A 17,702-nucleotide genomic window follows, 5' to 3' on the forward strand; every position below is an offset into this window, starting at 1 on the left:
GGGAACTGAAATTGGCCTAGGGAGTATTGGTGGAGGGAGTGTTGGATTTACAAATAGTGGCTCTGCTTTCTTCCACGTGACTTCCAGTTTTAAATTTAACTTAGTCAATCTCATATACCAAATAATTTGTCGGAAATGTTCCTGTACTTTACACTTGGCAAGTTTAAAACTTCTACACACCTCCGTTCTTCGATCTTAAATCCCATGGGTCCTCGGAGCTTGGCTCGGGATCCTGACACTGCTGGGAGCGCGGCCCCCTAGGGCTCACGCCCTAGAGACGCTAAGAGCCACGTGGAGCTCCTGGTGGGCGGGCCCAGCTCTTAGCCGTAAGCTCCCAACAGCCGGCGACACCCAAACGCCCGCGTGCCCCTCGCTGGAGCCGTGGTCAGGAGAGGCCACACTTCCAATTCTGGGCGCTGGTAAAGCCCGGGACCGCGACAGGTGACTTGGCTCCCCCTCCTCCTCGCCCCGCTCTCCGCTGCCCACCCCCACGTGCCGACGCAGCCCCTGAACACCGCAGGGCGCCGGCTCCAGTTTGCCCAGGTGCGAAGGGCGCTAAACCCCCACCCCGGGCCGGCTCTCGGCCCCGCCCAGGAGGGACTCGCGCGGCTCCTGAGTGGGCCGGCGGGACGTCAGTCAGGCTCCGGGGGCGGGGCCTGAGTTGCGCCCGTCCCCCAACCGGCTATAATGTCTGGCCCCGGCTGACTGCCGGCGGTGGAGGTGCGCGCCTGGGCAGGGGTGAGGCTCAGGGCGTGCGGAGCCCCGAGCAGCTGCCGCAGCTGCCGTGGCGACTCCCGGTGGAGAGGGAGAGGTGGAGAGGGAGGGGAGGAGAAGGAGGGGCGGCAGCGGGATGGAGGGCACTCGGGGCTGCGGGTGCTCAGCTTGCACCAACTCCCGAAGGTGCTGCTTCCAACTTTTACCTCCTGGAAGCAGGGAGCCGTAGTGTCATGAGATTCGACATTGGAGTACTGAGCCGAGCTAGTGACGTCCACAATCTCGGCCCCCCCCCCCCCCGCTTTTTATCTGTTCTCAGCTTTGTGATTTTTATTCGTCTCTAGAAAATGGACTTCGCCCGCCTCTGGCTAGGGCTGCTGCTGCCTTTGGTAGCTGCGCTGGATTTCGGCTACCACCACCAGAAGGACATGGAAGAGTTTTTGAAGAACGTGGCCAAAAACTACAGTTCTATCACTCGTTTACACAGTATTGGGAAATCCGTGAAAGGTAGGGTCCATCTCGTGCGCTTTCCCAAACCCTCAGTCCTCGCTTTCATTCATTAAATATGCCTTGGCTTCCTGTCCCGTTTCCCTGAAGCTGCTCAGAGGAGCTTCAAGCGGGTAGACCAGTGCCTTGCGTGTTGGCTGTTTTCTGCTTTTATGTGTTGTGTTGTTTTGTGTTGTGTTATTGTGTCAGGGCAGTAGTAGGAAGACCTGAATTTTACTAAACCTCTCTGCTGTCATTCAGTGTCATTGCCTCCTACGCGTTAATGGCGTTCTTTTTTCCATCTCGCAGACACTCGTTGCTTGGGATGTGTATTTTAGTTTTTCTTGGTAGATAAACTTCTGTCAAGAAAGTCTCCGTTTATCCATCGCGGCTTTCCCTTTTCGTTGGCTTCTTTAAGTATGGTCTGGACTGTTCGTACTTTTTTCAAGTCTCTTTTAAGCTGAACTGGTTCTGTTGGAGAGATTTCTGTCATGTATAATTAGTCCTATGACTTAAAGTGATGCAAAACCATCAGTTCTGGAAGTTTCTTTTAATGTTAAAGAGTACAATTGGTAAGATTTGTGTCATGTAATTAGCCCTATGGCTAATGCAAATTAGTGGCTCTGACATTGTTCAGAGGCTGTTTTAAAATTATCTATTTGAATAGAACAATTGCTGGTTAATATACGCTGGCAATGATTGGGACTAGCATTTTCAGTTTATCATTTAATTAATTTAGAAACTATAAAATATAAATATATAACTACATAGTAAGCCTCATTTTTATAGACAGGAAATTTAAATCAGAGACATAATAAGTATTTTGCTCAAGATCACCAGGTGGTAGATTTTATAATCAGGATTGGCATTCAAATCATTCTACTTAAAGGCTTAGATATTTTGGGGAGAAGGCAAGTACTTTTTAACAACCATTGTTATTTCTTTTTTTTTCTTTTTTAAAAAATTTTTTATTTATTTTTGAGAGACAGAGAGAGACAGTGTGAGCAGGGAGGGTCAGAGAGGAAGACACAGAATCCGAAGCAGGCTCCAGCTCTGAGCTAGCTGTCAGCACAGAGCCTGATGCCCGGCTTGAACCCACGAACTGTGAGATCATGACCTGAGCCAAAGTCAGACGCTTAACCGACTGAGCCACCCAGGTGCCCCAAACATTGTTATTTCTTAATATTTTTATATTGGTACCCCTAAAGAGATTACCTAGAAGTTTAATGCTTAAATCAAAAGTTTTGTCAAGTTTATGCAATTTGGATCTCCACTCTTTATAAGGTATGTTGAAACTACAGATTTTAGCTCTGAGCTTTTGAGCCAAGGAGTGTCTTTTAATTCCCATATTCTCAATCATTTAAAAAAAATTAAAGTCTTGGTTTTTACGTTAAAGAAGGCCTATTATACAAATTTACTTACATGCAATGCAAAAGAAAAAGTGTGGGTCATGGGCGTAAGGGTACCTTTGTTTTTAAACAATATAGCCAATGAGTTGGTGTCAGAATTACTCTATATTGCTCTATAATCCCAAATTACAGAGGTTGGAAGTGTGAGAAATCGTATCTTGAATCAGCATATGTGTTCAGGCTTTTGAAATCCTTTTCCCCTAGGGCTAGAGAAGAGCAGTTTTAAAAGATCTAAGAATACTCATTATATTAATAAAGCAAATATGAGACTTAACTATCTTGAGTTATTGTTCAGTCATCATTTAAACCCCAAGGTGATGAGAGTGTTAATTTTAAGTACTAAGTGATTTGGCAGGTTTTTATGTTTTCCAGCACAAAGTGCTTTGAAGGAAAATTGGGGAAACATAACGTGAACCAGCTATTCTGATCCATTGCAAGATGGCATCAGACCACAGTAACAGTGAAAGCCAGCAGGCTTAATTTTCCTTTGTATGCACCCTTGTGGCGAAAAGACGGGGAAATTATCATGTAGAACTAAAATCTGACACTAGTGGTCAAATGTGTTGACTATATTGTTGTGAATAATTAGATTAGGAAAAAGATTCCAGGCTGTGGGTTAAAACTCTACACTGCATCACTGCCCGTTATCATGAGCATGGAAGACCAGTGCTCATTTCTTGGTACTCTCTTCGCTAGACTCGGCAGTTTTCCCAGCTGTCTGCCCTCTGGTGTCGGATAAGCTTTGCTTAGCAAACGGCATTTACCATATGTGTTATTTACTTATTTATTAACATGCACAGCCTACCTAGAAGAGAAAGTAGTATTCCTACCTGGTCAAACACAGTTTCAGTGTTTGTAAATACACGTCATGTATGTTTTTGTTGTTTTTGTAATCATGGATTCTCTTCTGCTTTTTTCCTCAATTCACATCCTCTCATTACATATGTCTATGCATTGACAAGGTCTGCGGATGTAAATTGGTTGTTCTGTAGTATTTCATTCTCTTGGTTATGTGAGTTTTCCTAGTCCTTCACCTCTTTGGAGCTTCTGTATAGTTTTCAATGATGTATTATAAAAAATGATGCTTTAAAAGGATTGATTAATGTCGTGATGATGACTTTCCATTATAGTTGGTGATTTTTTTTTCAGTTTTTTATTTTGAAATGTTTGAAACCCACACAAAAGTCGAGCACACCTCTGCACTTTGCCCACATTCAGCCTTAGTAGACTGACCATACTTCAGCTGAGCCTTTGGAAGAAACCCCATTACCTAATGACCTAGTAAAATCTTAGGTGAAACAAGAGAAGCAACTCAAAAAACTGACAACTCAGTTGAGAAAAATTAGAAAAGGTACAATATTCATTGGTGTATTCATTCATTCCTCCATTTACTTAAGTCAACACACCACCACCAGCCCTTTATTTTCTCACTCCTATCCCCCTTTGTCTAATATGCTGCTGGCACATAATTCAGTAATTTACGTGTTTATTTAGTGAATTGAATGTTTGCTGAGTGAAAGTCTGTGAAGCCAGTAAAGCTGTGTGCCATTAATTGCCTGCTACAAGTAGCCCCCTTTAAAGGACAAATGTATTTATTGTGGATTTCCCCAATGAACCTTTCCACACACCCCAAAATTAGTTCTACATTTTTTTTTGTTACTTTTCTTCCTTTCTTCCTTCCTTCCTTCCTCCCTTCCTTCCTCCCTTCCTTCCTCCCTTCCTTCCTCCCTTCCTTCCTCCCTTCCTTCCTCCCTTCCTTCCTCCCTTCCTTCCTTCCTTCCTTCTCTCTTCTCTTCCTGGCTTTTTAAGTTTCTATTTTAATTTCAGTTAACATACAGTGTCATATTAGTTTCAGGGTGTACAATATAGTGCTTCAACAATTCCATATATCACCTGATGCTTATCAGAAGTGTACTTCTTAATTCCCATCACCCCATTTCACCCATCCTGTACCACCCCCCGCTCTGGTAACCATCAGTTTGTTTTCTACAATTAAGAGTTTGTTTCTTGGTTTGTGACTCTTTTTTTTTCTTTTGCTCTTTTTGTTTTGTTTCTTAAATTTTCTATGAGTGAAATCATAGGGTATTTGTCTTCTCTGGCTGACATATTTTGCTTAGCATTTATTCTGTAGTTCCATCCACGTCATTGCAAATGGCAGGATTTCATTTTTTATGACCAAATAATATCCTTTATATATATATATATATATATATATACACACCACGTTTTCTTTATCCATTCTTCTATCAGTGGACACTTGGGTTGCTTCCATATCTTGGCTATCATAAATAATGCTGCTATAAACATAAGGGTATGGGTATCCCTTTGAATTGGTGTTTTTGTATTCCTTGGGTAGATACCCAGTAATGCAATTACTAGATGGTAGAGTAGTTATGTTTTTAACTTTTTGAGATAACTCCATACTGTTTTTTAGAGTAGCTGCATCAGTCTGCGTTCCCAGCAGTGCATGAGTATTCCTTTTTCTAGTTTGAGGACCATTTAAAATGAGATTTTCTACCATCTCTTTAAAAATCTTAACCTCCTGCTAAGTCTAACCTTTATTTGAATAAAGAAGGTTGCAAAGGCCAAGGAGTAGATTATAAAGGTCTGTTATTCAGTGCTTTCCACGCATTATGTATTTAATACATTACTTCAGTCTCCCCAATTCTGAGTAGGTATTGTTATCCTTGTTTACGAAACAGGTCGAGTGAAGCCCAGCGAAGTTAGTTGCTGAAGATCACACAAACAGTAGGTGTTAGAGGATTCCAATGCAGAGCCCTGCATCTCCCTGGCTGAACTCTGCTCGTTATTTTTTTATTTTTTTTAGTTTTTTAAATGTTTATTTATTTTTTGAGAGACAGTGAGAGAGAGTGCGAGCAGGGGAGGGTCAGAGAGAGAGGGAGGTACAGGATCTGAAGGAGGCTCCAGGGTCTGAGCTAGCTGTCAGCCCAGAGCCTGACGCAGGGCTTGACCCCACCCATGAACGATGAGATCATGACCTGAGCCGAAGCCGGAAGCTTAACTGACTGAGCCACCCAGGTGCCCCTCTCTTTGTTCTTTAAAGAAGCAGTTTGACACAGCTGTACGTGGTGAAGGGGAGACCGAGGTTGTTGGTGGAGGGTTTCAGAGCCACAATCTGGGCACATTGATGAGCATAGCCTGTGCCAAGGACCTGTAGCTCTGTTGTCCGGTTTGGTGGCCACTAGTCGCCTGGCCGGTGAGGAGTTGGAGTGTGACTGGACAGAATTGAGGTATGCTAAACGTGATTCTGCAGACTTCATACAAAAAAGTAAATACTTCATTAAAAATGATCACACGTGGAAATGATAATTTAGAACTGTACGTTTAAAATATTTAAAAATTTCACCTGTTTCTTTTTACCTTGTTAATGCAGTTATGGTTACTAGGACATTTTGTTTTAAATTCTGTGACTTGCATTGCATTGGTTGGGCTGTACTGACCTAGAAAGAAATTTGTTACTTTTTTTTCTGAGTACAAAAGGAATTCAAGTTCATTTAGAATAGTTGGAAGATACAGCAAAGCACCAAGAAGAAAATTAAAATTTCACCACACAAAGGAAACATTTGGTAGATGAAAAAAATCACTGTGTACTGCTCTGTGCCTTTCCTCTGCACATTTAAGCCAATTATCTTGTTTGTCCTTGCAAACATGTTATTTCTAAAACTTGGTGCTAATGCCTGCTTTGTGTCCTATCAGTGGAAATTCTAGTGTTTATTTAACATCTACCCTACTGGTGGTCATTAAGTTTGTTTCTGAACTCCTCATGTTACAAATAATGCCATAGGAGACCTCGTAGCTAAGACAGCAAAAGTTGTCAGAGCACCAACTTTGGAACCACAGTGCCCAAGTGCAAATTCTAGATCCTCGACTCTGTAGCAATGTGACCTGGAGTTGCTGAGCCTGGCACATGGAAACTTCTGCATAAAAGCCGCTGTTTGGGATACATTAGTTGCTCTTAGGGATACTTTTCCCCAAAGGAAATTACCAGGTCTTAAGCAGTTTTATGTGTTTGATTCATGTAACCAAATCGCTTTCCCAAAAAGATTATATTGATTTTTATAATCTTAGAAAAATGTATGCTAAGAAAAAAAACCACTTCTCTAAATCTTATATTAGTCATAAATCAGTACTGGCATTAGCGGTTTGAAAGATCATTGTGTTTGTCAAAGAGTACGAACTTTTGGTTCTACAAGACGAATCTGTCATAGAGATCTACTTTACTGCACTGTGCCCGCAGTTAACAATACTGGATTGTATACTTAAAAGTTTGTCAAGAGGGTAGATCTTGTGTCCTTATATAAGCATAATAATAAAGATTACTAAAGTGTGTATTTTTCATTGTTTAATGTATAAAGGAGAATGTATTTCTCATGCTCTTTCCCTGACAACACTCACCTTCACATATTCATTCAACAGATACTAATTGAATGATCTGTCAGGAGTCTTCCTGCCATTTCGGGTGCTCTGAAACCTCCCTAGAATCGGTGTAGACTCCTGCCTCGCGAGGCACGTACTGTGTCCTCATACACAGATCTCTCGTTGTCTGCTGCCCTTGATTGGTAGACCTTAACTGGCGATTTGCTCCCAGAAAAGAACATTGTGTATAAAATTTTGCTACAACATGTGATTTTTCTGTCACACTGTTCATTTCTCAAGTGTGATCATAAAGCCAGTTTGCTTGGGATGCTGTATAAAGTGTTCATTACGATATAAATATTGACATATTGAGGACCAAATACCAAGAAGACCATTACACTCTGGGAATTTCAGCTGTAATACATGTTTGTGATTTCAAGTTATAATGGTTTGGAAAAATCTTTCTTCTTGAAGGGTTTAAAACGCAAAATCCTTTTCTGAAACATCTTACAGATACAGCCTTGTTTATAACCAAGTTATTTATTTATTTTTTACAATAAGGAAATGATTTAGATTTACCTCTACATCTATAGTCTATTTTAAAAGAGGAAATTGAGCCAGAATATCCAAAAAGTAACATAGAATTTTACTCTGCTTCTTCTATCTAGTAACCATTTTTATTCCAAATCTCAAATATATCTAAACAGCAATACTCTACGGACAGTGTCATTTGAAACTTTTTTAAAAATAATGACAGCCAACTTCAAGTGACTTTTGCTCTTTGCCTGGTACTTCACATATTATATTTCACCTGGTTATTCTAAAAGTGGTATGAAATACCATTATCTTCCAGTTTACATATGAAGAATTGAGATTAAATGAATTGTACATAGTAAATGACAGAGGAACCAAATTATTAATAAATGATGGGAGCCAAAGTCTGTCCTGTGCCAAATACTGAACTCTTTACTGTGAAATTTTTCCAGTTTCTTTTTTCACTGTTCTTATTCCTTACCCTTTCGCTCTGTATCTACTGCCCCCCGAATCCCGCCTCTGATGCCTGATTCTGAAGAAGTCAGCAAACTACTATCCTCTATCCTCTATCACCCAAGAAAAGTCCTGTATTAAATGTTTTTTTAGGTGCTAAGTGATCTTTTGTGGAATTCCTTGACCCCTTTTTGGTATTCAGTTTCATCTAAAGCAGTTTGGATTCCACCTTTTGATGTAAAGATATATGTATATTTTTCTATATGCCAGAACTCTTTGAGTAACAGGCAAGAGGAGCGATCTGAGAGTCTGGTTGGCACTTACATGGGACATCTACCCACCAAAATGCCATCTCTTTAGAGAACAGTGGTTCTCATTAAGAGCGGTACCGCCCCCTAGGGGGAATTTTGGAAATGTGAAAGGGGAGGTTTGGGCCATAACTTACAAGTGTGGAGGGAGAACCCTCCTGATGCATTCTGATCCGGTCAGCAAGGCACAGAATAGTTATGCATAGTAAAAACTTGTAGCCCACGTTTCCTACTGCCCTCTAGGTGAAAGACCAGTTTACAGTGATCTGAACCTAAAATCAGACTCTGCGTTATGTCCAAATAAAAATAATTTCCCCACGGTTTTAATATATGCTCAACTTGCCAAGAATGTAACTGTCCATAAATTGTGGGGATATTCTGTTTTGCTTAGCTCTGAACTTGATTTCACATTCGTAAAATCCTGACACCGGTGACCACACAACTAAGTCAGTCTGCATTTGTAATAGATCCATTCACAATGACCTTCAAGCTTAGATGTAAGCATCTGACTTTCTCATTATGTCCTCTAGTGGATCGTGCCTAAGTTTTCACCTAGTGATATCATGTTTTATCACTATATGTTTTCCTTTTATTTCTCTTTTATATGATTTGAATGTTATATTGATCTTTTTGAAATTATATATTTAAATATGTTTTCTGTAAATACTATGCCAGCAGAGTAAAGGAAGAGTTGTAAAATGAGAAAAGAGGCATAAACTGATAGGGTTAAGAACTATTGATATAAAATCACAAACATAGATTCAAGTTCATGTAGTCAGTATCCAAAAGATGTTTGGTGTATTTGGTCTGTTCTTTATATCACTATATAGGTTATTGAATTTATTTTTTAAATCTTTACTTTTTTGTTTTTCTTAATGTTTATTATTTTGGGAGCGAGAGGGAGAGAAAGCATGTGAGCAGGAGAGGGATAGAGAGAGAGGGTGACATAGAATCCAAAGCAGGCTCCAGGCTCTGAGCTGTCAGCACAGGGCCCGATGCGGGGTTTGAACCCATGAGCCATGAGATCATGACCTAACTGAAGTCAGCCTCTTAACCGACTGAGTCACCTAGGAGCCCCCAAAGTCAGATTCTTAACTGACTGAGCCACTCAGGCTCCCCAAACTTGAATTTAATTTAGGGGGAAAAAAATACTTCGAATACCAACATGCATTTGGGTTAGGGGCAGGAGATTAAATCATAACTTCTATTTAATAACTTAAGGCAATTGCTATTCTTTCCTACCCCTTAGTGATTCAGTGTAATATAGTAGTTTGCTGAGAAGTTAGTAAATCCTAATTTGAGTTTGGTTTAAAGGAGACAGACATGAGTTTGACTCTCAAAATATTTCTCATCTCTGTTCTGTGAGGATTGCTGCATGTCAGGTGTTTTAATGTAAGTACGCAGGTCTGTGACCCTTGTCATTATAGCTCAGCAAGCCCAGTAGGAAGGCTTCATCTCCACTGCATCAGAAAAAGGCTGTCGTTTCAAACAAATTGCCTTCAAACTGGCTCCACAGACTTCTCATGAACTTCCCCAGAGCTGAAGACAACAGCCTTCGTGGTGGGGTATAAAGGCCTCACAGTTGTGCTTACATGTTGGGAGGGTTTATCCTATCACAGAGCACCCGGACAAACCAATGAAGCAACCATTCTGTTTCAGTGAACAACTTTCCGTTCGTTTTCTCAGGGTAATTTTTCTGATAGGAATCTGAGGAAACTAGAACCATACTTGAGCAAAACTGAACTCACATGAACGGAAAGTTATCCAAACACATGCCTAAGATCCTTTTCTGACAAAGTACACAAGTATATTGTGAATATGGTCAGGTGAAATTTAGAGTGGGAACGGATGTTCAAGGCCTTTTGGTCACTCATTCAATTAATCACGGCTTGGATCAAAATGTTACCTCCTCCTGGAAGCCTTTCCCCAGTCCGCTGGGTGGAGTCAGCATCCCCCTGCACTCCTCTTCCCGAGCATCTTCTGTGACTCTGCATGTCCTTCCGGGGGCAGGGATCAGGCTGCATTCATCTCTGTATCGTAGGTTCCAAGTATGTGCTTATTAATGGGCCAGCACTCTGAAGGTCAAAACTGAAGAGTTTTTCCACGCATAGTAAATGAAGAATGAAAGTAAATATACCTTCTACAGGATAGTAATGTTATACAGTATAAGTATATAGGATATATATTTTTGTATATACTTTTATACAGTTACATTTGCCATATATAACTAGGAATGTAACTTTATATCCTTACATATGTTGTATGTAGTAAGGACTTCAGTCTGTCAAGTATTTTGTGATATTTTTATGGTATTCAATGGAGTTTCTAAGAATAATAGAAAAAAAATACAATGCGTTCTCCAATTGAGTAGCCTTTATCTGAAATTCAACTCCATGTCCATCTAGTATTCTTAAGGTGTAAATAAAATTAAAGAGTAATGGGGAAATGGTTGAATTGCTGCTATCTTATAGTAAATAATATAAGTTGGAGAGGTAGATGCCACAGCTCAAGATAAGTCACTGGGATGTAGGATGTGGCGGCAGGGACGTGAGTGTCTTTCAGGCAGTGAAAGGCATAATTGAATTATTCTGACAAGCCTAGAGTGGTTCTGTGTCCCCAGCCCTTGGGCTCCTCAAATCCTAAGCAAACAGATATTAAGAGAAAAGAGAGTAAATACAGGAGATATGCATGCCTCTTCAGTAAGAAGAGGTTAAGTAAATATCTTTTGTTTTATTTGAGAAGTGCAAGAATAATTCAAGTGTCTATTTAGAGAATTTTAAAAGGGAGGAAGAGAATTCTGTGATAAAATCAGCCCCCCATTCCACCCAGTTCAGAGAGTTGAAACCCTTCGATTCAAAGAGTCTCTTCCATCCATACTCAGTTATGTTGTACAGATTTAAGATGAAGGCATTGATCTGTTTAGTTATTTTTGCTTCAGGCGGTTCAGAAAGGCATAGGTTTTGGAAATTCATAGGTAGATAGACTGTTGAAGAACCTTAACTTAAAATTTTAGATCCTACTAAATATTCATTCCCTTGCCCGATGTTGGTAACTCGGTCAGGCCCATCTGTTAACATTCTCTTAAATGCAGGTGGTGGTAGTCACTCTTGTTGAGAGCAGACGCCCGGAGATGTGTGGAGCGCACAGATCATTTTAACATGCAACAATTCAACAGTCTCCCCACTATTTTTTTTAATTTTTTAATGTTTATTTTGAAAGCAGAAGCAGGGGAAGGGCAGAGAGAAGGGGAGACAGAATCCCCAGCAGACTCTGCATCATCAGCACATAGTCTGACTCAGGGTCAAACTCGAACTGCAAGATCATGACCTGAGCCGAGGTCGAGAGTTGGATGCTCAACCAACTGAGCCACCCAGGTGCCCCTCACCATTACTTTTTAATTTGACAGATTTATGTCCACCTTGATAATAGCAGATGTATTTGGAGTTAAATTTCAGATAAAGGCTACTCAATTGGGGAACATATATTTTTTTTCCATTACTTTTAGGAACCCAGATGAATAATGGTACTGTCCTAGTGATAACCTAGAGGTAAGCCTAGTGGGTTTATCATTTGTTACTGGTAAGTTCCCTTTCTATTTTTGAAGAAACAAAAAGATAAATTGGGATACACCACATTCTGACTTTAACAAAGTTTAGTTGGGGCGGTCATCTTTTTAATGTTTAAGAACATGTACTTTTAAATGCACAAAATGTGTTTACAAGATCTGCATTGTACACTAGTTCCAAGTGTAGAAGTGGGCAGTGGTTGCACAGACCTTGACGTGGACAGGATTGTTGCCGTATTTCTAGGAATAGGAGCAAGAGAGCGGGGCTGGAGCATAGTGAGCAAAGGGAGAGTCCTACTGGATGAAGTTGCAGAGGTGTGCAGGGGCCAGACCATAGAGTATTTTGCAAACCAATTCAAACATGGAGAGTTTGATTCTGTTCTGACAGTAATGGGAAATCACAGAAGGGTTTTAAGCACAGTAATATAAACTGAGGTAGGTTTTTAAAAAAATAACTTTGCTGAATAGAGAATTAGAGTCAAGTATAGAAGCAGAAAGAATAATCCAATTATAATCAGGCAAATGGTGATAGTGATGATTGCTAACACTGCATCTTAATTACAATGAAAAGAAGTGGAGTGATTAGAGATTTGTTTCAGAAATAAAACGAACAGAGGCACCTGGGTGGCTCAGTCAGCTAAGCGGCTGACTCTTGATTTCAGCTCAGGCCATGATCTCACAGTTGTGGGACTGTGCTCCTTGTTGGGCTCCGAGCTAGGCATGGGGCCTGTTTGGAATTCCCTCTGTCTCTCTTCCTCCTTCCTCCAGCTCACATGCTTTCTCTCCTCAAGTAAATAAACACTTAAAAAAAAAAAAAAGAAAAAATACTTCCTAATGGATTGGAAGGAAAAGGGGGAGATCAGAAGGAAAACAATCCAGGATGACCTTTAGCTTTTATGCTTGGCCAACTGAGTCTATGAGGTATTACTAACCAAGATGGGGACAACTAGAAAAAGACCAGTTTGGGTTGAAATCAAGAACTCTGATTTAGACAACTTTTTAGAAGTTTGAAGTCCTTAGTAGACATCCAATGGGGCTATCCAATAGACAACTGGGGAAAGGTGTGGAGTTTGGAGAAGAGGTTTGGCTAGAGAAATATACTTGAAAGTCAGCAACATACATGATATTGAAACCCATTGTAACTGAATATAATAATCTAACAAGCAAGTGAAGATAGAGGTAGGCCAGAATAGAGCTATAGGACATTATGGCATTTAGAGTCTGCTGAAGATAGAAGCCAGGAAAGGAGATGAAAAGAAAATCAGCAATAAAGTAGGAAAATGAAGAGTTATTTCACAGACCTCAAGGAAGGGCGGCAGCTCAAGAAGGAAGCTGTCTGGGCTCCCCTGACTACCCAGTAATGAATTGCTAGAAGGACTCACAACCCAACATAAAATCCTCCTCCAAGCTAAGGCTTATTCAGCAGAGGATATGCAGTATAGAACAGCACTATGATCTACGCAGATCTACATAGACTAAGAGTTGAAAGGTCAACACAGGCTTCCTTGCTCTCTCTCTGTGAGACTCCCACAGACACCTGTTCTCCAGCTCTGAACTGTACCTCCACCCAGGGAAGCCCACTCAAGTCTTGGTGGTCCAGAGTCTTCAAGGGAGCTGATTGCATAAACTCGGTGACCATCCAGAGTGTAGCTTCCCACAAGGTACCAGGTGTACATCGTGAATCTTCATGTTTACTTGAAACAATGCTTTTGCCTTAGTACGTCCTGACCCACTGACTCGGGTCAGTGGGTCAAAATAACATCATTAATTAGTGAACGTCCCAGGAATATTGTGCTCAGAGTTTGGTAAAGGGGATTTCAAGGGATAAGCAAGAAGTGAGTAAAACAGATTGGCCGTTTTAGCTCTTTCTTTTAACTCTTTCCTTGCTGAGGTCATGGTTAACCGACTATATTGAATGCTGCTATAACTGAAAACTGAGAGCCGTAAAGGAAAGTGATCTGTCCCAAAGTACAGTTAAATTCTTTTTCTTGAAATATATTTATTCAGAGGATATGTATTGAATGCCTAATAGTTTGTGGCATGTGCTAGTATAGGAATTTAGAGATAAAGAAGTTAGACATGGTCCCTTCCCTGATGGGATTGACAGCCTGAGGAGTGGGTAGGAGAGAAGAGACCTCCAATAAACTACAAGTGTGATTGGTCCCTTGGGAGCAATGGCAAGGAGACTTGCTGTGGCAGACACATGCAGGATGGAGAGAAGTCAGCCTGGTGAACCGGGAAGGGAGGGAAGAGGGGAGCCAGAGAGGAGGCTAGGGGGTGGGTCGTGGAGGACTTTGTATACATTGTTGAAAGCTTTTTGCTTCATCCAGAAGGAGCCCTCATCAGCCTGGTAGGAAAATGACGACTTTGTTTTCCTGATTGGAAAATTTCTGACAATTTTATATTTTATTTTGTATTACAATAAAGATTCATTTTTTTTTAAGAGAAGAGTTCTTATTTTTTAATTTTTTTTAATGTTTATTTTTGGTAGACAGAGAGAACACAAGCAGGAGAGAAGAGAGAGACAGAGACACAAAATCTGAAGCAGGCTTCAGGCTCTGAGCTGTCAGTGTAGAGCCGGATGTGGGGCTTGAATGCACAGACTGTGAGATCATGATCTGTGCTAAAGTTGGATGTTTAACCAACTGAGCCACCCAGGTGCCCCAAGAGTTCTTATTTTTTTTTAATTTTTTTTTTTTGAGAAAGAGTGAGTGTGCATGCACACATGCTGAGTAGGGGGAGGGGCAGAGAGGAAGGGGGACAAAGCATCCAAAGCAGGCTCCTTGTTGACAGCAGTGAGCCTGATGCAGAGCTCAAACTCATGAATGCAACCTAAGCCAAAGTCAGACACTCAACCAACTGAGCCACCCAAAGCACCCCATTAAAGTTCCCTTTAAGAAATAAGGTAGAACAGCTATTCTAGGGAGGGGGGGGAGTGAGAAAATACTAACACACCATGCTGAGTAAATCAGAACATCAACAAAATGCAGTATTAAGTCTGTTAAGAATAACTGTTCCCAAAAGCTGTGTGAAAGGTTCTGATTTAAATACAACAGCTGGACTGAATTGTTCATTTAAATCTTAAAGATTTTTATTAATGGAATTTATTAGAAACATTTCAATAGTTGTGACCACATACTATCTTTTTATATATATCTATATCTATATCTATCTATATATATATATATCCAGCGAACACAGATACATGGAAGGAAATGATTTGTTTAATCAGCAATTTTGAAGACAAATTCTGTGTACGCTATACTTATACAGAAACTGATAAATACTAAATCTAGAATTCAGAGAGAAATGCCAGAGGATGTAGGAACAGATACCTTTCTTCTAGCCATATTGAGATTTGATGGGCATCTAACATTGTGTAAGTTTAAAATGTAGAACATGAGGGTTTGATACACATATATGGTAAAATGATTGCCATGATAAGATTAGCTAACACATCTTTCACCTCCCATTACGACTATTTTGTTGTGGTCGTGGTCATGAGAACATTTAAGGTCTACTTTTGACAGCTCTGAAGCTTATAATACAGTTTTGTTGACTGTACTCCCGGGCTATGCATTAGATCCTCAGAACTTATTTATGTTAGAACTGGAAGTTTGTACCCTTTGATCAACATGTCCCCATCTCCTCCATTCCCTGGCAAGCACCAATCCACTCTATTTCTATGAGTTTGGCTTTTTTATATTCCACAGAATACTTATCTTTCTATGTCTGACTTCTTTTACTTAATGTAATGCCTTCAGGTTTCATCCATGTTGTCTCAAATGGCAGGATTTCCTTCTTTTTGTGGTTGAATAATATTCCATTATATGTAATAGACAATTTAACATATATTCTATATGATAGACAATATATATAATAAAGTATATATATTATATATATATGTTTCACTTATCCATTCATCCGTCTGTGGACACTTGGGTTATTTCCATGTCTTGGCTATTGTGAGTAACGCTGCAGTAAACATGGGGGTGCAGATATCTCTTAGAGACCATGATTTCATTTCCCTTGGAGATATATCCAGACGTGGGATTGCTGGGTCATATAATAGTTCTAGTTGTTTTGGTTTTTTTATTTTAATGTCTATTTATTTTTGAGAGAGCATAAGCAGGGGGAGGACAGAGAGAGACAGAGAGAGAGACAAAGAATTCAGAGCTCTAGGCTCCGAGCTGTCTGTGCAGAGCCTGACACAGGTCTCAAACCCATGAACCGTGAGATCATGGCTTGAGCTGTAGTTGGATGCTAAATTGATTTAACTGATGCTTACCAGGCTCCCCAGTAGTTCCGGTTTTAAATTGTTTGAGGAACTGCCACACTGTTTTCCATAACAGCTGTCCCATTTTATATTCCCATCAACAGTACACAGATACTTTCTAGTTAAAAATAATATTGGGATATTAAATTGTTCTTTCGAAAGACCGCCATTTGTATTTCTAGGTAGCGGCAGCAGCACTGAGAGGGAACCTAATCACGGTGTACTTTTCTAGGGAAGCTATCCAGCAGGAGCAATGAGGATGGGAAATGAAAGAAACACAAGTGCCGCTTTACTGAGCACATTATGTACCAGGCGCTGTGCTGGGCCCTTTACACATTTTCCTCGTTCAAGCTTTGTAAAAACTGAGTTCTTTACATTCCCATTTCAGAGCTGAGAACAAATGGACTTCAAAGATGGAGCAATTGATAACCCAGACTTCTACCTCAGTAACTGATAGATTTAGGTCTTTAACTCAAATTTGTGTCTTAGTGATTCATTTATGCATTTATTCAAATATTTATGGAGCGCCTGTTGTCTACCAGAACATGTGTGGGAGGATTCAAAGAACCAGAAGACTTGGACCTTGGGCCTCACACCCAGTCACCCCCTGGGGAAAGCACTGTAACAGGACTATGGACATTCAAAGGCCTACCCTCCAGGGTGCTTGGTAAAGTCTAGAAAGGCTTATCAGGGAAGCCTGATACTTGAACAAAGCTTTGAATGTTATCAGGCAGACAGGTGAGAGCACAAGAATTCTGGGTAAAGTGAATGCAAACACAGACCACAGTCGGGGGAGGGGGGGGGTTGGTTTGCCGCCAGAAGCAGGTGGAGCGCCGCAGGCTGAGGACACCCTTGTGCCTTGTACTTGTGATCCAGGATTAAGATCTGGTGATTTCTCCTGTCTTAGCATCTAGAGTATCTTAGCTTGTGCTCGGAAAATACAAAGTTTTAGAAGGATGTTGTCATTATGGGGCTTTTTTTTTTTTTTTGGAAACATTGTTCAAAAAACAGTGATAAATAGGGAAAATATTTTGACTCCTGTAACTCTTAACTAGTACTGCAATATTTGTAGCCCCAAGGGAATTATGTTTCCATAGGACATTCTGTTCTCTGTCCTTGGAAAAATGTTTAAAAATGAATAGGAGGGTATCTGAGGATTAGTAATGAAGTTCTACACTTGATTGAATACCTACTATATGCTAGCTCCTTACTAATTTTTTTTTACTTAAGCATATTTTTCTTATTTTTTATTATAGTTTATTGTCAAGTTGATTTCCATGTAACACCCAGTGCTCATCCCAACAAGTGCCCTCCTCCATGCCCATCACCCATTTTCCCCTCTCCCCCGCCCACCCCTCATCAACCTTCAGTTTGTTCTCAGTATTTAAGAGTCTCCTATGGTTTGCCTCCCTCCCTCTCTTTTTTTTCCCCCCTTCCCTTCCCCTATGGTCCTCTGTTAAGTTTCTCCTATTCCAGCTAGCTCCTATATGCATTATTTTAAATCTTAATATCCATCTGGGAAGTCAGTGGTGTTCCCTCTGTTTTACAGATGGGAAACTGAGGCCATGAGAAAGATGACA

The 17,702-nt window shown here is 40.5% G+C and overlaps 1 protein-coding gene across 1 annotated transcript in view; it reads left to right on the forward strand.

Annotated features, from left to right (window-relative positions):
- The first annotated feature begins 668 nt into the window (after nt 1–668).
- The window catches only part of CPM (carboxypeptidase M), a 67,125-nt gene continuing 50,091 nt past the window's right edge, over nt 669–17,702 (forward strand). Inside the window, exons 1-2 of the mRNA XM_029955456.1 lie at nt 669–738; nt 1,059–1,221. Coding sequence (XP_029811316.1) covers nt 1,062–1,221 — 160 coding nt within the window. The 5' untranslated portion in view covers nt 669–738; nt 1,059–1,061. The remainder of the gene's footprint in view (nt 739–1,058; nt 1,222–17,702) is intronic.

This window comes from Suricata suricatta, chromosome 10, assembly GCF_006229205.1.
Source record: "Suricata suricatta isolate VVHF042 chromosome 10, meerkat_22Aug2017_6uvM2_HiC, whole genome shotgun sequence".
In the NCBI taxonomy this organism is placed as follows: domain Eukaryota; kingdom Metazoa; phylum Chordata; class Mammalia; order Carnivora; family Herpestidae; genus Suricata; species Suricata suricatta.